This window comes from Loxodonta africana, chromosome 3 (genome assembly GCF_030014295.1).
Source record: "Loxodonta africana isolate mLoxAfr1 chromosome 3, mLoxAfr1.hap2, whole genome shotgun sequence".
Classification (NCBI taxonomy): Eukaryota; Metazoa; Chordata; class Mammalia; order Proboscidea; family Elephantidae; genus Loxodonta; species Loxodonta africana.
This window is the reverse complement of record NC_087344.1, coordinates 30,564,138-30,585,769: the sequence shown is the minus strand read 5'-3', so window position 1 is coordinate 30,585,769 and position 21,632 is coordinate 30,564,138. Positions and strand designations below refer to the sequence as shown.

The 21,632-nt window shown below is 52.7% G+C and overlaps 1 protein-coding gene across 2 annotated transcripts in view; it reads left to right on the top strand.

Moving 5' to 3' along the window:
• Positions 1 to 6,601: 6,601 nt before the first annotated feature.
• Positions 6,602 to 21,632, top strand: part of NOTCH3 (notch receptor 3) — a 38,670-nt gene continuing 23,639 nt past the window's right edge. Inside the window, exons 1-12 of one of the 2 annotated variants that reach the window (XM_064280857.1) lie at positions 6,602 to 6,707; positions 9,179 to 9,257; positions 14,319 to 14,461; positions 14,543 to 14,881; positions 15,386 to 15,508; positions 15,595 to 15,828; positions 17,008 to 17,163; positions 17,247 to 17,432; positions 18,025 to 18,138; positions 18,374 to 18,487; positions 19,115 to 19,348; positions 19,529 to 19,639. In XM_064280857.1, the coding sequence (XP_064136927.1) occupies positions 6,602 to 6,707; positions 9,179 to 9,257; positions 14,319 to 14,461; positions 14,543 to 14,881; positions 15,386 to 15,508; positions 15,595 to 15,828; positions 17,008 to 17,163; positions 17,247 to 17,432; positions 18,025 to 18,138; positions 18,374 to 18,487; positions 19,115 to 19,348; positions 19,529 to 19,639 (1,939 nt within the window). The remainder of the gene's footprint in view (positions 6,708 to 9,178; positions 9,258 to 14,318; positions 14,462 to 14,542; positions 14,882 to 15,385; positions 15,509 to 15,594; positions 15,829 to 17,007; positions 17,164 to 17,246; positions 17,433 to 18,024; positions 18,139 to 18,373; positions 18,488 to 19,114; positions 19,349 to 19,528; positions 19,640 to 21,632) is intronic. The other variant, XM_064280858.1, reaches the window with a different exon arrangement.

Sequence of the window (21,632 nt, the reverse complement as noted above, 5' to 3'; positions counted from 1 at the left end):
TTCTCCACCACACATCTGTCAGTTTATCATACTGAGGTGGCTTCAGTGTTGCTGTGATGGTGGAAGCTATGCCACCAGTATTTAAAATACCAGCAGGGTCATCCATGGTGCAGAGGTTTCAGCAGAGCTTCCAGACTAAGACAGGCTAGAAAGGACCTGGCAATCTACTTCAAAAAGCATTGGTCAGTTAAAACCTTATGAACAGCAGCGGAACATTGATATAGTGCTGGAAGATAAGCCCCTCAGATTGGAAGGCACTTAAAACACGACTGGAGAAGAGCTGCCTCCTCAAAGCAGAGTCGATCTTAATGATGTGGATGGAGTCAAGCTTTCATTTGCTGATGTGGCAGGACTCGAAATGAGAGGAAACAGTTGCAAGCATCCATTCATAATCAGAACGTGGAATGTATGACATAGGAATCTAAGAAAATTGGAAGTCGTCAAAAATGAAATGGAATGCTTGAAGATAGACATCCTAGGTATTGTTGTTGTTGTTAGATGCCATCGAGTCAGTTCTGACTGATAGCGATCCTACGCACAACAGAACGAAACACTGCCCGGTCCTGCACCACCCTTACAATCATTGTTATGCTTGAGCTCATTGTTGCAGCCACTGTGTCAATCCACCGCATTAAGGGTCTTCCTCTTTTCCGCTGACACTGTACTCTGCCAAGCATGATGTCCTTCTTCAGGGACTGATCCCTCCGGACAACATGTCCAAAGTGTGTAAGACACGGTCTCGCCATCCTTGCTTCTAAGGAGCATTCGGGCCACACTTCTTCTAAGACAGACGTGTTCGTTCTTTTGGCAGTCCACGGTATATTCAATATTCTTCGCCAGCACCACAATTCAAAGGAGTCAACTCCTCTTCGGTCTTCCTTATTCATTGTACGGCTTTCACATGCATATGATGTGATTGAAAATACCATGGCTTGGGTCAGGCGCACCTTAGTCTTCAGGGTGACATCTTTGCTCTTCAACACTTTGAAGAGGTCCTTTGGAGCAGATTTACCCAAAGCAATGCGTCTTTTGATTTCTTGACTGCTGCTTCCACGGCTGTTGATTGTGGATCGAAGTAAAATGAAATCCTTGACAACTTCAATCTTTTCTCCGTTTATCATGATGTTGCTCACTGGTCCATTTGTGAGGATTACTGTTTTCTTTATGTTGAGCTATAATTCATACTGAAGGCTGGAGTCTGTGGTCTTCATTAGTAAGTTCTTCAAATCCTCTTCACTTTCAGCAAGGAAGGTTGTGTCATCTGCATAACGCAGGTTGTTAACGACTCTTCCTCCAATCCTGATGCCCTGTCCAGCTTCTCCTATTATTTGCTCAGCATACAGATTGAATAGGTACGGTGAAAGAGTACAATTCTGGTGCATACCTTTCCTGACTTTAAACCAGTCAGTATCCCCTTGTTCTGTCTGAACAACTGCCTCTTGATCGATGTAAAGGTTCCTCATGAGCACAATTAAGTGTTCTGGAATTCCCATTCCTCCCAATGTTATCCATAATTTGTCATGATCCACACAGTCAAATGCCTTTGCATAGTCAATAAAACACAGATAAACATCCTTCTGGTATTCTCTGCTTTCAGCCAGGATCCATCTGGCATCAGCAATGATATCCCTGGTTCCACATCCTCTTCTGAAACCGGACTGAATTTCTGGCAGTTCCCTGTTGATATACTGCTGCAGCCGTTTTTGAAAGATCTTCAGCAAAGTTTTGCTTGCATGTGATATTAATGGTATTGTTCTATAATTCCCACATTCGGTTGGATCACCTTTCTTGGGAATAGGCATAAATATGGATCTCTTCCAGTCAGTTGGCCAGGAAGCTGTCTTCCACATTTCTTGGCATAGACGAGTGAGCACCTTCAGCGGGGCATCTGTTTGTTGAAACATCTCAACTGATACTCCCTCAATTCCTGGAGCCTTGTTTTTCCCCTAGGCCTTCAGAGCAGCTTGAACTTCTCGCTTCAGTACCATCGGTTCCTGATCATATGCCACCTCTTGAAATGGTTGAACATCGACTAATTCTTTTTGGTATAATGACTCTGTGTATTCTTTCCATCTTCATTTGATGCTTCCTGCGTCATTTAATATTTTCCCCATAGAATCCTTCACTATTGCAACTTGAGGCTTGAATTTTTTCTTCAGTTCTTTCAGCTTGAGAAACACCGAGCGTGTTCTTTCCTTTTGGTTTTCCATCTCCAGCTCTTTGCACATGTCATTATAATAGTTTGTCTTCTCGAGATGCCCTCTGAAATCTTCTGTTCAGTTCTTTTACTTCATCAGTTATTCCTTTTGCCTTAGCTGCTCAATGTTTGAGAGCAAGTTTCAGAGTCTCCTCTGACATCCATCTTGGTCTTTTCTTTCTTTCCTGTCTTTTCAATGACCTCTTGCTTTCTTCATGGATGATGTCCTTGCTGTCATTCCACGACTCGTCTGGTCTTTGGTCACTAGTGTCAATGTGTCAAATCTATTCTTCAGATGGTCTCTAAATTCAGGTGGGATGGCTCTCGTGGACTTGCTCTGATTTTCTTCAGTTTCAGCTTGAAGTTGCATATGAGCAATTGGTGGTCTGTTCCACAGTCGGCCCCTGGCCTTGTTCTGACTGATGATATTGGGCTTTTCCATCGTCTCTTTCCACAGATGTAGTCAATTTGATTTCTCTGTGTTCCATCTGGTGAGGTCCATATGTATAAAAAAAAAAAAATTTTTTTTTTTTTTATGTATAGTCACCATTTATGTTGGTGAAAGAAGGTATTTGCAATGAAGAAGTCGTTGGTCCTGCAAAATTCTATCATTTGATCTCCAGCATTGTTTCTATGACCGAGGCCATATTTTCCAACTACTGATCCTTCTTCTTTGTTTCCAACTTTCACATACCAATCGCCAGTAATTATCAACACATCTTGATTGCATGTTTGGTCAATTTCAGACTGCAGCAGCTGATTAAGATCTTCTATCTCTTCATCTTTGGCCCTAGTGGTTTGTGTGTAAATTTGAACAGTAGTCGTATTAAGTGGTCTTCCTACCACTGACAGCATTGTACTTCAGGATAGATCTTGAAACGTTCTTTTTGACGATGAATGCCACACCATTCCTCTTCAAGTTGTCATTCCTAGCATAGTAGACTATATGATTGTCCGATTCAAAATGGCCAATACCAGTCCATTTCAGCTCACTAATGCCTAGGATGTTGATGTTTATGCGTTCCATTTCATTTTTGACAATTTCCAATTTTCCTAGAGTCATACTTCATACATTCCTGGTTCCGATTATTAATGGATGGAATGGAATACACATAGACACTATATTCAAAAAGAATTGGTCAACGCTTAACCATTTCAGGGGGTGGCATATGATCAAGAAGTGATGGTTTGAAGGAAGTCCAAGTTGCACTGAGGGCACTGGTGAAAAACAGGGCTCCAGGAATTGATGGAATATCAACTGAGTTGTTTCAACAAATGGATGCAATGCTGGAAGCGCTCACCCATCTATGCCAAGAAATTTGGAAGACAGCTCCTTCCCCATTCCAAAGAAAGGTGATCCACCAGAATGCGGAAATTATCAAACAATATCATTAATATGACAAGAAAGTAAAATTTTGCTGAAGATCATTCAAAAGTGGCTGCAGCAGTACATCAACAGGGAACTGCCAGGAATTCGAGCTGGATTCAGAAGAGGATGTGGAAAGGGAGATGTCATTGGTGATGTCAGATGGATCTCTGCTGAAAGCAGAGAATGCCAGAAAGATGTTTACCTGTGTTTTATTGATTAAGCAAAGTCGTTCAACTGTGTGAATCGTAACAAATTAGGGACAACATTTCGAAGAATGGCAATTCCAGAACACTTAATTGTGCTCGGAAACTCTGGTGGTGTAGCAGTTAAGTGCTACGGCTGCTAACCAAAAGGTCGACAGTTCAAATCCACCAGGTGCTCCTTGGAAGCCCTTTGGGGCAGTTCTACTGTGTCCTGATAGGGTTGCTATGAATTGGAATCGACTCAATAGCAATGGGTTTGGTTTTTTGGCTTTAATTGTGCTCACTTATGCGGAACCTGTACGTAAACCAAGAGGCAGTCATTCCAACAGAACAAGGGGATACTGCATGGTTTAAAATCAGGAAACATGGGTGTCAGGGTTGTATCTTTTCACCGTATTTATTATAATCTGAGAAGCTGGAGTATATGAAGAAGAATGTGGCATCAAGGTTGGAGGAAGACTAACAACCTATGATATGTAAATGACACAACCTTGTTTGCTGAAAGTGAAGAGGACTTGAAGCTGTCAAGTTGAAGTTGTTAAGGATTTTATTTTGCTTGGATCCACAGTTGGGACCACCTCGACGGCACACAACAACCATCACTACAAGCGTTCTCCTTCCACCTCTTCATTCCAGTTTGGCAGACAGATGCAGAGAAGTTTACATACCATCAGTCTTGGCCTTGCGGCACAATTACATGTCATCTGTTCAGTTGAAGCCTCTGCCTTGCTGCTTTGGTCTCATCTGCCTCTCACTGTGGTTCTTGATCTCCTGCAGCCTGTACGTGAAAGCAACCTGATTCTCCGTTACAAGGTCACTTGCCCTGTGCCGTGGTGATGTCCTGGTGAACTCACCAGCTATCACGAATTTGCATTCTCAGCTACTTCTCAGCCCTCTTTGGGGTGCCCAGGAACTTCTGGACCCTATGTGCCTCTCATAAAGCCCATTCATTATGAACCAGGGATGCTATCTCAGGCCCAATCCACTGGGACACCTCCCTCAGCCATTTCTATTCTAGGGCTTGGGCGCCATGTTAGATGCAGTGACAGGCAGACCCAGGGGCTGCTCTGAGAGATCTGAAGACTCCTCAGGCTACACCCAGCTTTGTAAATGCGGTGCCAGCTTTGATGTAAATGGAAATGGGGCACCAGTTGTGATGTTTTTGGAGTCCTTAAAGCTATGTAGGTGTTTTACTCCCTTTACACCTGGGGTTTTGATCCCAAAGAGTGGCATGGGGGAGCCAACACACTCACAACCTGACCTTTACCTGCCTTGCCTTGCTCTCGTTCTCCCTAACCTCCCTCAAGTTCTTAGAATAGCTTTCCTTCTTCTTGTGGGGTGGAAGCTTCTCTTTTGTCAAATCTGCATCTTTCCTCCTCTATGACTCACTTTAACCTTGGATTTCTTGATGTGTGAAAACTCCAGTCTTGGGAGTTGTAAGAAAACCCTTTCCTCTCTCTGAAAAAATCTGGCTTTCGAGACTATTGTCTTGCTATGGGATTTCAAGTCTGCTTCAAAACTCAAAGCAGAGAAATGACGGCTTTGATTCAGGCTTTATCCACCCTCCACTTCCTTAGAGAGGTATGTCTTTTCCACCTCCAGGTCTAGACTTAATGACAGAAGTGCTGTAAAGAAGGAAAAGAATGAATTATGGGAAAGAATATATGTTAAGTGATATTTGAAACATTATCGCACTGCATTATTAAAGAATAGATGTAAATGAGAACAAAAACCAACGATAAATATTAAAAGAAAACCCTATGGAGTTCCTTTCTGTCACGCATTGAGTTGCCAAGAGTCATAATCCACTCAGCAACTAACAACAGCCACCACGGTTTGCTTATCCATTCACCTATTTACGGACATCTTCGACGGCACTGGGTTTTTGGGTTGGGGTTGCTTCCAATTTGGGGCAATTATGCATAAAGCGGCTATAAACACTGCGTGGAGGTTTTTACATGGAGATACGTTTTGACGTCACATGGGTAAATACCTAGGAGGGCCATTGTTGGATCGAATGGCCAGTCAAGGTTTGGCTTTGTAGGAAACTGCCAGTCTGTCTTCCAAAGTGGAAAAGGAAGCTGATGAAAATGAGCAAGATTCGCTGAGCGGCAAAGCCGTGTGCGGTATGGGGAGGGAGCGTCTGGGAGGGACCCTGAAGGTTCACACGGAATAGTGAGGAGGACCTGGGGTTACTTCCTGGGATGGCTGAGAGTAAGGTGTGTATGTGCACGTTTGCACACGTGCATGAACCTTAGTGTGTGTGTGTGTGTGTGTGTGTGTGTGTGTGCGCGCGCGCGCGCGCCTGTGACTGAGGTCTCAGGTTCACAGACTGCTCAGGTCCGTAGCCTGGCTGGGCTGGGCTTGGAGTTTGTGAGTATTTCGGATTTCAGAGTTCCCATGAAACTCCATGAGCTGGTCTGCATTTGTGTGTCGGTGGCTGTGTGTCCAAGAGCCCCTCAAGGGGTGGCCGGCCTCAGTTTCAGATTTCTGTAGTTTGTGCGTGTGTGTCCTGGCTCTGTGTACCCGGCTCTGGGTGGGTGGGTGGGGGTGTTCACGAGCCCGGTGTTCACGAGCTTTCCTGCCTAGCCAGCCTGGGCTGCGGAGTTGCGAGGGTCTGCAGGTCCTCAGCTCCGGCAAGGGGCGGGAGAGGACCCCGAGGGCGGGGCGGGCGGGGCGCTCAGGGCCGGCCCCGGGGCGGGGCGAGCGCCGAGGGCTGGGGGCGGGGCGGCCGGCGGCCTCACTTGGGCGAAGTTGGCGGCGCGGAGGCTGGCCCGGGACGCGCCCGGAGAGCAGGGAAGGAGGGAGGAGGGAGGGTCGCGGCCGGCCGCCATGGGGCCAGGGGCCCGGGGCCGCCACCGCCGCCCGATGTCGCCGCCGCCGCAACCCGTGCGGGCGCTGCCTCTGCTGCTGCTGCTCGCTGGGCCGGGGGCTGCAGGTGAGGGGCCAGGACCCAGCGGGCGGGACGGGGAGAGTGCAAAGACCCACGAGCCCGGGATTGGGGGCCTGGGAACTAGAGACCCCGAGCCGGGGCAGCGGCGCAGGAGCCAGGGGGCCGCGTGCAGTCTCCGGGGCGCAGGGGTGCAGAATGGGGGGGAGAGAGCCCCAGGGTTTCGAGGAAAGGAGGCTCAGTTGTGATTGGGATTGGGAATGAAGGAACCCAGAAGTCTGGGACTGGGGGCTCGAGGTTTGAGGATCAGGAACCCAAGACTGGAGGGGCCCGAGGGTCCGGATTCGCTCCATCGCACCCCCGCCTGGAGTCCAGGGAAGGTCACGATCGGGGCCTCTAGGCCCCCAAGCCAGGGTTGCCCCCAGGCCGGGGGTGTCCCCACTCTGCACAAATTACCCCCCCATCCCAGGCAGGCCGGTCGGGCGGGGGGCGGGGAGGGGGCGCAAAGTTCTCGGAGCGCTGAACTGGGAGAAAACTTCCCAGGCCGGCGCGCGGCAAGACCCGGAGCGGAGCTGGAGCCGGAGCTGCCCGCGCCCCTGCCCCCGCACAGCCCTCCCCCAGCAGCGGCGACCCGGCGGCCCTGGGACCCGCCCCCGCGCTGGGACAGGAGGGGGCAAGGGCTCACGTGCTCCCTTCGAGTTCCAGCGCCCCCTCCCCCGCTGCCGGGGCCTCTCGCCCCTCCCCCGCCCACCCTCCCCTCCCCCGTCCGGGACAATGGCCGCGTCGTCTAGACACCCCCTCCCCCCGGCCGGCCTCGCGCTTTCTTTGCCAGACAAAGCGGGCTGGGCTTCGGGGGCCGGGCGGGGGATGCCGGGGCGCCCCCCACGGGAGGCTGGGCCGGCGGGGGAGGGGCGCGGACCCAGCCGTGGCCCGGGGTCCCGGGACTCCTTAGGGGCTCAGCGCTGGGCTTGGTGGAGTCGGAGTGGGAAGGGCCTTCCTTGCCTAGCCCCGGAGCCACGACCTGGGCAGGACCGGGCAGGAGCCGCTGCTCCCGCGGGCCGAGGCACACACATGGCCTGTTACACGCGTGCAGGCACACGTGGCCCGGGTCACACACAGATGCAAACGTGCGCACCTGGCTCACGTGAGGACACACCCTGGACCACAGAGTGCCTTGACACATGTGCACACAGGAGCACACATGAGCATAGGCCTTGCACGCATGCAGACACACAGGGACACAAGTGCAAGGGCATGCCGGCATCTGGCTCTCACATGTGCACAGGCACATCCTGCCCACCCCAGACACACACGTGCACACACAGACACACAGCTGCACACTCGCCTCCACAGTTCACACACAGGGATACACACTAGGCCCAGTCTGTACCCCCAGGTCTGTGATGTGCAGGCCCACCCAGGTATGCACATGTAAACACGCACACGCAGATGTGCACATGCAGACACGCACATGGGCATAGCATGCATGGCTGGGTCCAGACACAGTTCACACACTAGCCTACAACCAAACCATACACATATGGCTTACACTGCCCACAGCTCAGTGCAGCCCACAGCCCATGTCCTGGGGCCCCAGGGTGAGTTCACAAACATCCACAGACCCCATCTGGGTGACAGAGTCCTGTCAGTTTTTCCCCATGTCACGGTGAACCTTCTCATGTCCAGTCGAACTCTCTGTCAACTTCTAGTTTCTTTTATGTCTCTGCCTCTGTTTTTTCTTATCCTCCCTTTCCCTCTCTTGGACACATGCATGCACCCACAGACGTGTGTACACGTACGCAGGCACGCATGCGCACTTGTACATGCACACATGCATACACATGCATGCAGTTCTCTGCTTGATCCTTCACACCCAGTCCCCGCCCTGACCCATTCAGTGGGACTGTTAAACTATGCCACACCCCAGAGGGACACAGCCCTCAGGGATGAGGACGCTGGACAGGGCAGGACACATCTTGTGCCAGCAGCCCCTCCCTTTCACACATGCTCCACTCCAGCAGTGTCCAACGCTGGCTACCCTAGGAGTGGCTGGGTTGCCCACAGGGAGCCAGAGCCCCGACTCCCTCCTGGATATTTGCCCCACGGTAGTCGATGCCCAACATCAGGGGAAGACCCATGGGCTCCCAGTCTGCCCTGCCTAGCCCCTTCCATGACCCTGGGACCCAGGCCAACAGCCCTAGCCCTCCTGTTAGCACTTCCTGCCCTGTACCCCCATCCTGTGTCTCAACTCTGGCAGCTTCCTGAGCCCCCACATCTGGCACAGGCAGCCCCACCTCCTGCCCGCTCCCGCTTTGTGGGTTCCCAGGGCCAGAGCTGGCAGGGACAGCTGCAGCCCAAACAGCTGGGGCTGGGGCGTGGGAACTGCGGGTAGAGGGGCTCCCTGCACCCGCGGAGACACCCCCAGCTCGGCACAGCTGTTGTTGAGGGGGGTGGGGAGGGAAGGGGTCTGCCACTCTGGGGCCTGGCTGACCCTCACCTTCCTCTGTCGCCCCCCACAGCCTCCCCTTGCCTGGATGGGAGCCCATGTGTGAATGGAGGTCGCTGCACCCAGCTGCCCACGCGGGAGGCTGCCTGTCTGTGAGTCTTGGAGCCCTCAGTGAGCTGAGGCCCAGTGTGGGGAGGTGGTTTGTCTTCTGATGCCACTTCCTACATGCTGGTGGCATTGGGCAACAGTGATGAAACCTCTTATTTCCCCTTCAGGAATAGAGCAGGATTAAGGCTCTGGAGCAGGAGAAAGACATGGCACTCTGTTCCTGTAAAGATTGTTGTTAAGTGCCATTGAGTCAATTCCAACTCATAGCTACCCTATGTACAACAGAATGAAACACTGCCTGGTCTTTTGCCATCCTCACAACTGTTAAGCTTGAGCCCATAACGACATTGCCCATAAAGATTACAACCAAGAAAACCCTATGAGGCAGTTCTACTTTGTCACACAGGGTCTCTAGGAGTTGGAATTGACTTGACCACACACAACAACGACAAGGCTCTGGAGTCCACCTGGCTTGGGTTTAAATCCCACATCATGTTGCCAACTGCCTGGTACATCCTTTAAGCCTCAGTGTCTGGGTCTGGAAAATGGGCCCATTAATCCCAACTTCAGGAGTCCCTGGGTGGCGCAAATGGTTAAGTGCTCAGCTGTTAACCAAAGGTTGGAAGTTCAAGTCTACCCAGAGGTGCCTTGGAAGAAAGGCCTGGCGATGTACTTCTGAAAAACGACCACTTAAAACTCTATACAGCTAGTTCTACTCTGGTACACATGGGGTCGGCATGACTTGGGGTCGACTCGACAGCAACTGGTTTTACTGGTAATCCCAACTTTACATACAGTCACTTTTAAAGCCTCTGATGGAGGGAGTTATTATTCAATCAACAAACTTTAGGGACCAATGCTAGGACTTGGCAGTGGTGTGGATACCATCTGTACCCTCCCATTTCTCTGAAATTTGTTGGCTCTGCTACACTTTCACTGAGTACCTTGGGTCAGTCACTTCCCCTCTCTGCACCTGTCTGCATCTGTGAAATAGGTATGTTCTCCCCGGCTTGTGGACTGTAAAGGGGCCCAAGAATTCAGTCATCTGTTAATACAAAGAAAGGCAAAGGGTTGGGGGGAGCAGGAAAGAGCTGAGCAGGGACAGATGAGCCGAGTTTGAATTCTAGGCTCGTACACCTTGGGCAAGTGTTTTGAGCTTTCTGAGCCTCAGTTTTTGCATCTGGAAAATGGGGCAGTAATTGCTCCTCAAGGAACCTTAGTGGTGCAATGGTTGGTGGTTCGAACCCACCAGCTGCACCAAGGCAGAAAAGACCTGGCCATCTGCTCACTTCTACTCTGTCGTATAGGGTTGCTATGAGTCAGAAATGACCGCACGGCAAACTACCACCACCACCAAAATAGCTCTCCTTTTCGAGGCTGATTGTAAAGATTAACAAAGACCAGCATAGTGCTCAGCAAACGGTAACCAAAAAACCAAAAACCAAAGTGCTCAATAAATAGGTGTCATTATTATAAATAATAATAATGGTAGGGACACAGGAAATAGGTGGTATAGCAGGAATCCCTCATGGTTATGGAGAAATGTTTGGTTTCATTTGTAATATTATTGTATTCAGCAGCCATGAATTGATTCATTAATGTATTAATTTATGCAACAATGGGTGCCAGGCACTGGTTCGGGCCCAGGTTGGTGATCTGGGGGCGACTGTATTCCCAGGGGAGCCCCTGTGAAGTTACACAGGCACTCACTTTGGTCAAGTCCCACCCGGGGTCACCTGGGTGGGGGCTGAGTCTGGTCGAGGGGGTTTCTAGGGGGGTGGTGGTGGGAGTAGGGTAAAGTGTGATCTTACCTGGAGCCACTCGCTTGGGAGGTGGAGTCGCGGGGTCGGGCGCCTGCGCAGTAGGGCTCCGCACCTGGAATACAGCCGACAGGTGAATACGCCTGCGGCTGCCCCGCCCCTCGACAGGTGAATCACCGGCGCTCGCGGCTGCCCGGAGCCCGGATTTCCCGGAGCGGAGCGGGCTCAAGACCCCGAGCTGGGCCATGGGAACCACTCCCTACAGGGCCCCCCAAATCTCCTTCAAGGTCCAAAATACGCGTGTCCTTTTGGGGACACCCCAAATTGTACACCCCCATGGAACTCCCAAGGCTTCCTTCCCAAGCAGGCTCCCACGCTTTTGTCCGCATCGCCAACCCCTCACCTCCCGGCGGGCCCCCCCCAATCCGCGTCCCCCCCACCCGCGTCTCCCCCAAAGCCCAGGCCGTGGGGCGGGGCGGGGGCGGGGGCTGGAACCGGCCAGACCGGTCGGCGGGGGCGCTGGGCGCGGAGCGTGGGAACCCGCCCGCGGCGTCGGGAGGGGGCGGGCGGGCCGCGCCCCACTGGCGGTGGCACAGGCGGTGTGCGGCACTCGGGCGCAGCGCGCCCCCTTCCGACGCGCAGTCGAGGCAGTGGGCGTCGCCCTGCGGGCCTTTGAGAAGGGGCTGGAAGCTGGGCCCCCCTTCCTACTAGCGTCACCCGCACACTCCCCGGCCCGGCCGTGCCCCGACTTGTCCCGCTGGGGATTGGGGCGGGGGGATTTTGTGGGTGACGCGTACTGAGTCAGCTACTTGCTTGAGCTCAGCCCCAGGCGTCTGGGACAAGGAAGGGGGCGGATAGAGCACCGGAAGGAGTGGAGGCGAGGGAGCAGCATTGGGGGCTGGGCCTGAACCCTCAATCCTTTCCAAGCTGCTCCCTGTAGCCCCCCTCCCCACGCCAGCCCCCAGGCGGTTCCAGGCTTAAGACCCCTCCCCTCCCAGCTCTCAAATTTCTAACCCTCGTAGTTGCCTTCCTGGGGTTGGAAAAGGGCTGCGTACTGATGGACCCTTCCCAACAAGAGGGGAATCCCGACGTTGATGTCGCAGTTCCCCCTCGCCCCATGAAGGAAAGGTTGTGTGTGGCTGGCTAAAGGGCTGGAGTATTTGTGGGGGCCCTGGTGTTGTCCAAGGAGCCCTGGTGGCACAACAGTTAAGCGCTTATCTGCAACCCGAAAGATTGACGGTTGGAACTCGCCCAGTGGCTTGCTGCAGAAAGACCTAGGGATCTGCTCCAGTAAAGATTACAGCCTAGAAAACTCTAGGGGGCAGTTCTACTCTGTCACATGGGGTTGTGACTCGAAAATTGACTCCATGACACCTAACAAAAACAACACGTGTTGGTCCATGTGAGGGTTGCCCTGTCCTTGGGTCTGATTTTGCCAGGCTGATAGGGTGGATTGGTGTATTTGTGTATGTCAAAAACAAACAAACACAAATACCCACAAAACGGTATTTTGTGTCTGTCTGGGAAACCCTGGTGACCTATTGGGTAAGAGCTATGGCTGCTAACCAAAAGGTCGGCAGTTGGAATCCACCAGGCGATCCTTGGAAACCTTATGGAGCAGTTGTACCCTGTCCTATAGGGTCGTTATGAGTCGGAACCCACTGGACAGCTATGGGTGTCTGTCTCTGTGTCTGTTTGTGTGTGCCTGTGCACTTGTCTCCTGGATTCAGAGACTTTGCACATGCTTTTCCCTCTGCCTGAGCACTGTTCCCCACAGCCCCTCACTGCCTTTGATCTGCGCTTGAGTGTCCCATTATTGGAAAGGCCTTTCCTGACTCCATTCTATAAAATAGCCCCACCCCATCACTTTGTCTGCCTTATCCTTACTCTGTGTGAGTTCTGGGGGCTGCTATAACACATGACCCCACTGTTAGCTTAAAACAACAGGAATTTATTCTGTCACAGTTACAGAGGCCAGAAATCCAAAATCAAAGTATCAGCAGGGCATGCTCTCTCCTGAGGCTCTAAGGGAGGATCTTTCCTTGTCTCTTCCAGCTTCTGGTGGCTCCGGGTGTTCCTGGGCTTGTGGCTGGATCGCTCCAATCTCTGCCTCTGTTGTCACATGGCTGTCTTCCCTGTGTGTGTCTCTGTCTTCTGATCATTGGATTTGGAGCCCTGGTGGTATAGTGGTTAAGAGTTTGGCTGCTAACCAAGAGGGTGGCAGTTCAAACCCACCAACCGCTCCTTGGAAACCCTATGGGCAGTTCTACTCTGTCCTGTAGGGTCGCCAGGAGTTAGAATTGAGTTTGGTTTTTGGTTTTAGTCATTGAATTTAGGCCCCACCTGGATAAAGCAAGATGATCTCATCTCGAGATCCTTAACTTAGTTACATCTGCAAAGGCCTTTTTTCCAAATAAGGTCACTTTCACAGGTTCCAGGATGTGGACATCTCTTCTTTGGGGTCCACCATTCACCCCATTTACCCTTCCTGGCCCTCTCTCCTGCCTGTGGTCATGTTAAATATTAATTCACTATTGTGTATGTTCTCTTTGTCTGGCCTGGTTGTGAGCATCAAGAGGGAATGTTGTATGTCGTTGTTAGTGCATTGAGTTGGCTCAGATTCATGGCGACCCCATGTGTGCAGAGTAGAAATGCTGCATAGGGTTTTCATGGCTGTGACCTTTCAGAAGCAGATCGCCAGACCTGTCTTCTGAGGTACCTCTGGGTGGGTTCAAACTGCCAAACTTTTGGCTAGGAGTCTAGCACTCAACTGTTTTCACCACCCAGGGACTCCATTTCAAGTAGGTTGGGACCTTTTTTATCTTGTTTCTGGCTGTATTACTAGTGAGTCCCTAGTAAGGTCCCTGGGTGATGCAAACAGTTTCTGCTTGGTTACTAACCAAAAGACTGATGGTTTGAATCCACTCAGCTGTACTTCGAGAGAAAGGCCTGGTGATCTACTTCTGTAAGGTAAAACCAAACCCGTTGTTGCTGAGTCAATTCTGACTCATAGCGACCCTATAGGACAGAGTTGAACTGCCCCACAGGGTTTCCAAGGAGTGGTGGTGGATTCGAACAGCCAGACTTTTGGTTAACAGCTGTAGCTCTTAACCACTGCACCACCAGGGCTCCTCCTATGGAGTGTAGTTTTATTCCAACACACATGGGGCCACCATGTCACCTGGCAACAGGTTTCAGGTTTGGCTTCCTAATAGGGGCTCGGGCAATACTTGTTGCACGAATGAATACGTGTGCTTGTTGGGCTGTTTGCCTTTGTGTTTCTTGCTTGTCTTGTGTGTATCTCTGTGTCCTGTCCTGCCCCCACTGACCTGTCTCTGTCCACAGGTGTCCGCCAGGCTGGGTGGGTGAGCGGTGCCAGCTGGAAGACCCCTGCCACTCAGGCCCCTGTGCTGGCCGAAGTGTGTGCCAGAGCTCGGTGGTGGCGGGCACTGCCCGCTTCTCCTGCCGCTGTCCTCGTGGTTTCCGAGGTGAGGGGGGGGTCTGGAGGGGAGCCTGAGGCAGGCAACCATGTGGCCAATCCCAAGCTCACCCTCCCCCAACCCCTCCAGGCCCGGACTGCTCCCTGCCAGACCCCTGCCTCAGCAGCCCCTGTGCCCATGGTGCCCGCTGCTCTGTGGGGCCGGATGGACGCTACGTCTGTTCCTGCCCGGCTGGCTACCAGGGCCGCAGCTGCCGCAGTGATGTGGATGAGTGCCGGGCGGGTGGGCCCTGCCGCCATGGGGCCACCTGTCTCAACACGCCGGGCTCCTTCCGCTGCCAGTGCCCAGCTGGCTACATGGGGCCACTGTGTGAGAACCCTGCTATGCCCTGTGCCCCATCGCCGTGCCGGAATGGGGGCACCTGCCGGCAGAGTGGTGAGCACACCTACGACTGTGCCTGCCTTCCGGGTAAGTAAGCTGTGCCCAGTGGAGCCAGTGGGAGGGGACAGGAGGCAGCCCAGCTGTGGCCATCCTTCCTGTCTTAGTTTCCTAGTCCTGTTGTAACAAAAATACCACAGTGGGTGGCTTTAGTGAACACAAATGTATTGCCTCACAGTTCAGGAGGCTAGAAGTCTGATTTCAAGGCACTAGCTCTAGGGGAAGGCTCTCTGTTCGCTCTGGGGGAGGGTCCTTTCTCTTTCAGCTTCTCTTCCTCAGTTCCGCGTAGATCTCCATGAGGCGTCTTTCTTCCCCCATCTGTGCTTCCTTGCTTCTGGGCCTAACTTGCTCCTTTTATATCTCAAAAGGGATTGTTTTAAGACACACCCTACACTGATATGGCTTCATTATCATAACAAAGGAAACCTTATTTCCAAATGGGATTATATCCACAGGTATAGGGGTTAGGGTTTACAGCACATAGTTTTTGGGGACACCATTCAATCCATAACACTGCCCCTCCCCCCATGCCAGGGTTTGAGGGCCAAAACTGTGAAGTGAATGTGGACGACTGTCCAGGACACCGGTGCCTAAATGGGGGGACGTGTGTGGATGGTGTGAACACCTACAACTGCCAGTGCCCCCCCGAGTGGACAGGTGGGTTCTGGGGTGAAGGGAGCTGGGCTGCGGAGCCCAGGTGGGCATGCACCAAGTGGCTGGACTGGGGTGTCTGTGCACCACAGGCCAGTTCTGCACGGAGGACGTGGACGAGTGTCAGCTGCAGCCCAATGCCTGCCACAATGGGGGCACCTGCTTCAACACGTTGGGTGGCCACAGCTGCGTGTGTGTCAACGGCTGGACAGGTGAGAGCTGCAGCCAGAACATTGATGACTGTGCCACAGCCGTGTGCTTCCACGGGGCTACCTGCCATGACCGTGTGGCTTCCTTCTACTGTGCCTGTCCCATGGGCAAGACAGGTGAGTGGCTTTCTTCCCTGAGGGTGGCAGGGAGCCTTTGATAGTTTTTGAGTGGTGCCAGAATGGAGTCTGACTTGAGTAGTAGAAAGATGATATTAGAGGCTGGGTTTGGGGGGAAGGATAAGACTGGGGAAGGCCTGGGAGGAGGCTGGCCACGGCCTGGGGCTACAGCTACGGGAATAGAGAGCTATTGGGACGTGTAACTGAGAAACCAGAGGGCAGTGGTGGTTCAGTGGTAGAATTCTTACCTTCCATGTGGGAGGCCCGGGTTCCATTCTGGCCAGTGCATCTCATGCACAGCTATCACTCATCACCCGTCTGTCACTGGATGCTTTCATGTTGCCGTGACGCTGAACAGATTTCAGCAGAGCTTCCAGACTAAGATGGACTAAGAAGAAAGGCCTGGTGATCTACTTCTGAAAATCAGCCCATGAAAACCCTATGGGTCCCAGTGGTCTGATCCACAACCAATCATGGGGATAGCGAAGGACTGGGCAGCATTTCGTTCCATTGTGCATGGGGTTGGCATGGTCAATCAGGGGTTGACTTGATGACAGCTAACAGCAAACTGAGAAAGCAGGGGATGGCTTCTAGTGAAAGAGACCTTTGAAAAGGACAAAGGGTCAGAGAAGGTGTTTGGGAAGGGGGACTTGGAGATGGAGGGAAGGGCATGCCAGGCTGCGGGTATTGCAGAAGCAAAGGCTTGAGGGTAACATGCTTTTGTAAGCAGAAAATGCTTCAATAGAGTTAAAAACAATAAGTGGATGTTTGGAATTTATTTTCAAATGGTTCAAAAAAAAAAAAGAAAAAGGTAGATGATAGATGAGATTAGATAGATTGATAGAGCTAACAATAGTGGAATGGAAATGGTGGGTATATGAATTATCGACTTTTCTGTATGTTTGAAATTTTTAATAATAAATGATTGGAAAAAAGTATTAAGTGAGAGGTTGGCTGTTTGAACCCACCAGCCCCTCTGTGGGAGAGAGATGTGGCAATCTGCTTCCGTAAAGATTTATAGCCTTGGAATCAACTTGATGGCCATGGGTTTTTTTTTTTTTTTTGGTACTAAATACACTGCAGGTAAAAGCAAAAAACAGAACAAAACAAAAACAAAGGTTTGAGACCTTTACGAAGATTTGGAGAGTCCACTGACCTCTGCCTGCCCCCCCTTCCCAGGGCTCCTTTGCCACCTTGATGATGCCTGTGTCAGTAACCCCTGTCACGAGGATGCCATCTGTGACACCAATCCAGTGAATGGCCGGGCCATCTGCACCTGCCCCCCAGGCTTCACAGGAGGGGCCTGTGACCAGGATGTGGACGAGTGCTCCATCGGTGAGGGGGTCTGTCTGGGAGTGGGTAAGGAGGGGCGGGGCCTGGACTGACCACACCAATACCAGCTGTGCCTCCTTCCCCAGGAGCCAACCCCTGTGAGCATCTGGGCCGGTGTGTGAACACACAGGGCTCATTCCTGTGCCAGTGTGGCCGCGGCTACACAGGCCCACGCTGCGAGACCGACATCAACGAGTGCCTGTCGGGGCCCTGCCGCAACCAGGCCACATGCCTGGACCGCATCGGCCAGTTCACCTGCATCTGTATGGCAGGTGTGTGGTGGGCGAGACTAAGGTTGAGGCCTGAGGTCAAGGTCAGGGCCAAGTGGGGCCGGCAGAGGAGGAGGAGGGAGGGCAGGGGTGAAATTGGGCTTGGGGCTACCCTGAAAGACTGGGGGCAAAGCCTGGGACAGATGGGGGCAGGGCCAGAGCAGAATTGTGGGTGTGGCTGAGGGTGGATCCAAGTGGAGGAGCCTCAGGTGGGCTAGGAGTGGAGTCCAGGTCTTGGGACATGCATGGTGGTGGTGGTGGGGTGGGGGCTGAGATGAGGGTGGGCGGGGCAGAGTGCACAGGGCAAGGTGGGGCCTGCAGTGTAGGACTAGGCCTGGGGGCCTGGCCTGGCCTGGACTTAGTCCCGGAGAGAGGGTCTGAAGGACAATATGGACAATATGGAATCTCAGGAGCCTTGGACCAGTTGGGACCACAGTGGAGTGAAGGTCCAGCTGAGGCCAAAATCGGAATCTAAGATTAGGGGTCAAGGTCCAGGGGGCCTGTCCATGAGTAAGGAGGGGACCATCTTCCCTTTTGACCCCCTTCACACCAAGGGGAAGCCTCCATTGCCCCGATCCTCCCCCGTCTCCCCCAGGTTTCACAGGCACATTTTGCGAGATGGACATTGACGAGTGTCAGAGCAGTCCGTGCGTCAACGGTGGCATCTGCAAGGACCGCGTCAATGGCTTCAGCTGCACCTGTCCCTCAGGTGAGCTCCCTGGGCCGTGGGGCTGGTAATGGATGGGCCCTGGGTGTAGGGGCAAAGGTGAGTAAGGCCATGCTAGTGGGTAACACGTCAGAAACCACGCGTTTGTGAAAAACTTTGAAATTATTTTAAAATCAAGTAAATGGGCTTCCCAGACCCAAAAGAGCAGGGCTGGTGAGGAGTGACCGCTCCTGACCCTGCCTGGGCCTTCCTCGCCCTCCCTCTCTTCTGCCCCCAGGCTTCAGTGGCGCCACGTGCCAGCTGGATGTGGACGAGTGCGCCAGCACGCCCTGCAAAAATGGCGCCAAGTGCGTCGACCAGCCTGACGGCTACGAGTGCCACTGCGCAGAGGGTGAGTGTGGGGCGAGGACCAGCCAATGACAGGCCGGAGGGAATTTAGAGGCGAGCCTAGTACGGGAGAGGGCAATCACAGGCTTGGGGAGAGCCTGGGGACCAGGCAGTGCTAATGAGAGGCTGCAGCAAGGCAGGACCTGGGTGGGGCCAATGATGGACATAGGCGCAGGTGAGGCTGGGGGTGGAGCCAATGGCAGAGAATAGGGGAGGAGCCAACGATGGACAGACAGAGGTAAGGGTAGGGGAGGAGCTAATGATGGAAACATGCAAAGAAAAGGCTACTGGAGAGCCAAAGAAAGGATCCAGCAGGCTCCAGGACTAGTTTAACTAGAGGGGGCGGTCCGAACCCCTTTATCCTCCCCAGGCACCTCCCATGTGATGACTGGAACAGGGCTGATTGTGTAAGAACTGGAGGTAGGGCCACAGCTTCGGGAGGGTCGTGGTTAGGGAAGAGCCCTGGAGCTGGATGGATTGGCGGCAAGCTGGGGGCTGGGCCCGAGTGGAGTCAGTCTCCTGACGGCCCTGTGGGCGGGGCCTGAGGTAGAGCGAGCCAGGATTGGGCTGAGGCACGGCCTTGGGCAGAACTTGGCCAGCGGGCTCATCCTGACCCTCGCGCTCTCCACAGGCTTTGAGGGCACCCTGTGTGAGCGAAACATCGACGACTGCTCCCCAGACCCTTGCCACCACGGGCGCTGTGTGGACGGCATCGCCAGCTTCTCGTGCGCCTGCGCCCCGGGCTACACCGGCACGCGCTGCGAAAGCCAGGTGGATGAGTGCCGCAGCCAGCCCTGCCGCCACGGGGGAAAATGCTTAGACCTAGTGGACAAATACCTCTGCCGATGCCCACCGGGCACCACAGGTAGGGCTGGGGACTGGGCTGGGGCAGCAACAGCACACCTGGAGGGGCACAGGTTTGGGAATGGGGCAAGGGGGGGTAGAAAGGATTGGGGACTCCACATCTGGAGGGGCACAGGTTTGGCAATGGAGCATCTGGGGGGGCGACAGTGGTGGCTAGTCCCTGCCATGTTGTCCTCTTCAGGTGTGAACTGTGAGGTGAACATCGATGACTGTGCCAGCAACCCCTGCACCTTTGGCATCTGCCGTGATGGCATCAACCGCTATGACTGTGTCTGCCAGCCTGGCTTCACAGGTAAGTGAGTGGCTGCCTTGGGAAGAGGGTCCTTACAGGCGATGGTGAAGTCACCTGTCTTTGCTGGCCAGGTCATGGCCTTCTGTAAAAAATGATGTGGCAGAAGTGCCTGACCTCGTCTAACTTCACGAGGGGGAGGGAGAATCACCAGCAGCATCAGCCCAAGGCTGATTCCTATGACGCAGAGGTCAGACATACCCCCTCTCTCCCACCTTTTTACCAATTTCGACACCAGTCGTCCCTCCCATGGTACTCCCTTCTTCCCTGCTGGGCTCAATAATTCATTGCAATGGACGCACAGAACTCATAGACAATACTCACGGATATGGGGCTTACTGGGGAAGAAACAGGTTAGGATTCAGGATCAGAAATGACTCAGAAGACAGTTCTTTGGTTAGGACAGCTTATAGGCAGGCCTCTTTCTGGCCGCAGCCCCTTGGCCCCTTGGGTCTTTTGGAACTCTTGGGCCTCTTGTGCTGGCTGACCTGGCCTGTGACCTGCTTGGGCAAGTGTTACAAAGCTTTTTAGCTCCACTAGCAAGTTTCAGTCTGAAGGTGCTCAGCTTTCCCTCTCCATGCTGGTCTCCTGGTTCTACTGCTTCTGCTGCTGCAACTTCTCTGCTGCTTCTTACCCTCTCTCTCTGTCTCCTGGGTCCAGGAGGTTCTCAGCGCAAGGATCCTAGGCCCAAAGAATGTGCTCCACTTCTAAATTTTTTTTTCTTGGTGATAGTGAATCCCCTGTCGCCTCTTGGATGGCTCATTTTAAGCCTAGTGGGATGGCAAATCTGACCAATCCTCTTGTTAGGGTTCCATATACCTTATTTGCATGGTTCCACCTCTGTAAGCGTACCATGCACCATATTCGCATTATTAGCAACCTATCCAATCCCCTTGATGGGCCACAAGCACCTCATTTGCATAGTCCTACCTAGCCATTTGGAAACCCTGGTGGTGTAGTAGTTAAGTGCTACAGCTGCTAACCAAGCGGTCGACAGTTCGAATCCACCACGCGCTCCTTGGAAACTCTATGGGGCAATTCTACTCTGTCCTATAGGGTTGCTGTGAGCCGGAATCGACTCGATGGCAATGGGTTTTTTTTTTACCTAGTCATTTGGTGGGAGTTACAAGACCAAAGCGAGAAGGGCCATATAAAAGTGATCCACTGCACCCCACCCTCTCTTGGCACACACTTGTCCAATGAGATTATTCACTTTCTGCCCTGAGGTTCTGCTCTCTCTCTCGCTGGCATGAGGCTGTCCCCGTGTTGGTTCAAGATTATCCTGGGGCATATGTGAATGTGTCCAGACTCGGTGACAGGGGTATCTCTGGGTGGGGGCAATGCGATGCTTTATGGAAATAGAAGTGACTTTGTATAAATTTGTGGATGAAAGTGACTGGAACAATGCTGCCTTGGCTTGGGGACGTGGCTGTCCTGATTTGAACAAGAGCTTATGTGGTATGAGAATGAGGTCCATATGTTAAGTACCACAAACTGGGTGGCTTAAAACAACAGAGTCTTACAGTTCTGGAGGCCAGATGTCTAAAATCAAGGTGTTGGCAGGGCCACATTCTCTCAGAAGACTCCCGGGGAGGATCCTCCCTTGTCCCTTTCAGCTTCTAGTGTTGCTGGCGATCCTTGGCGTTTCTTGGCTTGTAGATGCCTCACTCCAATAATCTCTGTCTCTGTCTTCATGGTCTGCTCTGCTGTGTCTCTGTCCATAGTCCTGTCTCCAACTTTCTCTCTTCTCACAATGACACCTTTTGTATTGGATTTACGGCCCACCCTTATTTAGTATGACTTCAATTACCTCTACAAAACCCTATATTCAAATAAGGTTCCATTCACAAGTTTTCTAGTACTGCTGTGACAGAAATACCACAAGTGGGTGGCTTTAATGAGCAGAATTTTATTTGCTCACAGTTTAGGAGGCTAAAAATTTGAATTCATGGTGTTGGCTCTAGAGGAAGGCTCTCTCTGTCCACTCTGGGGAAAA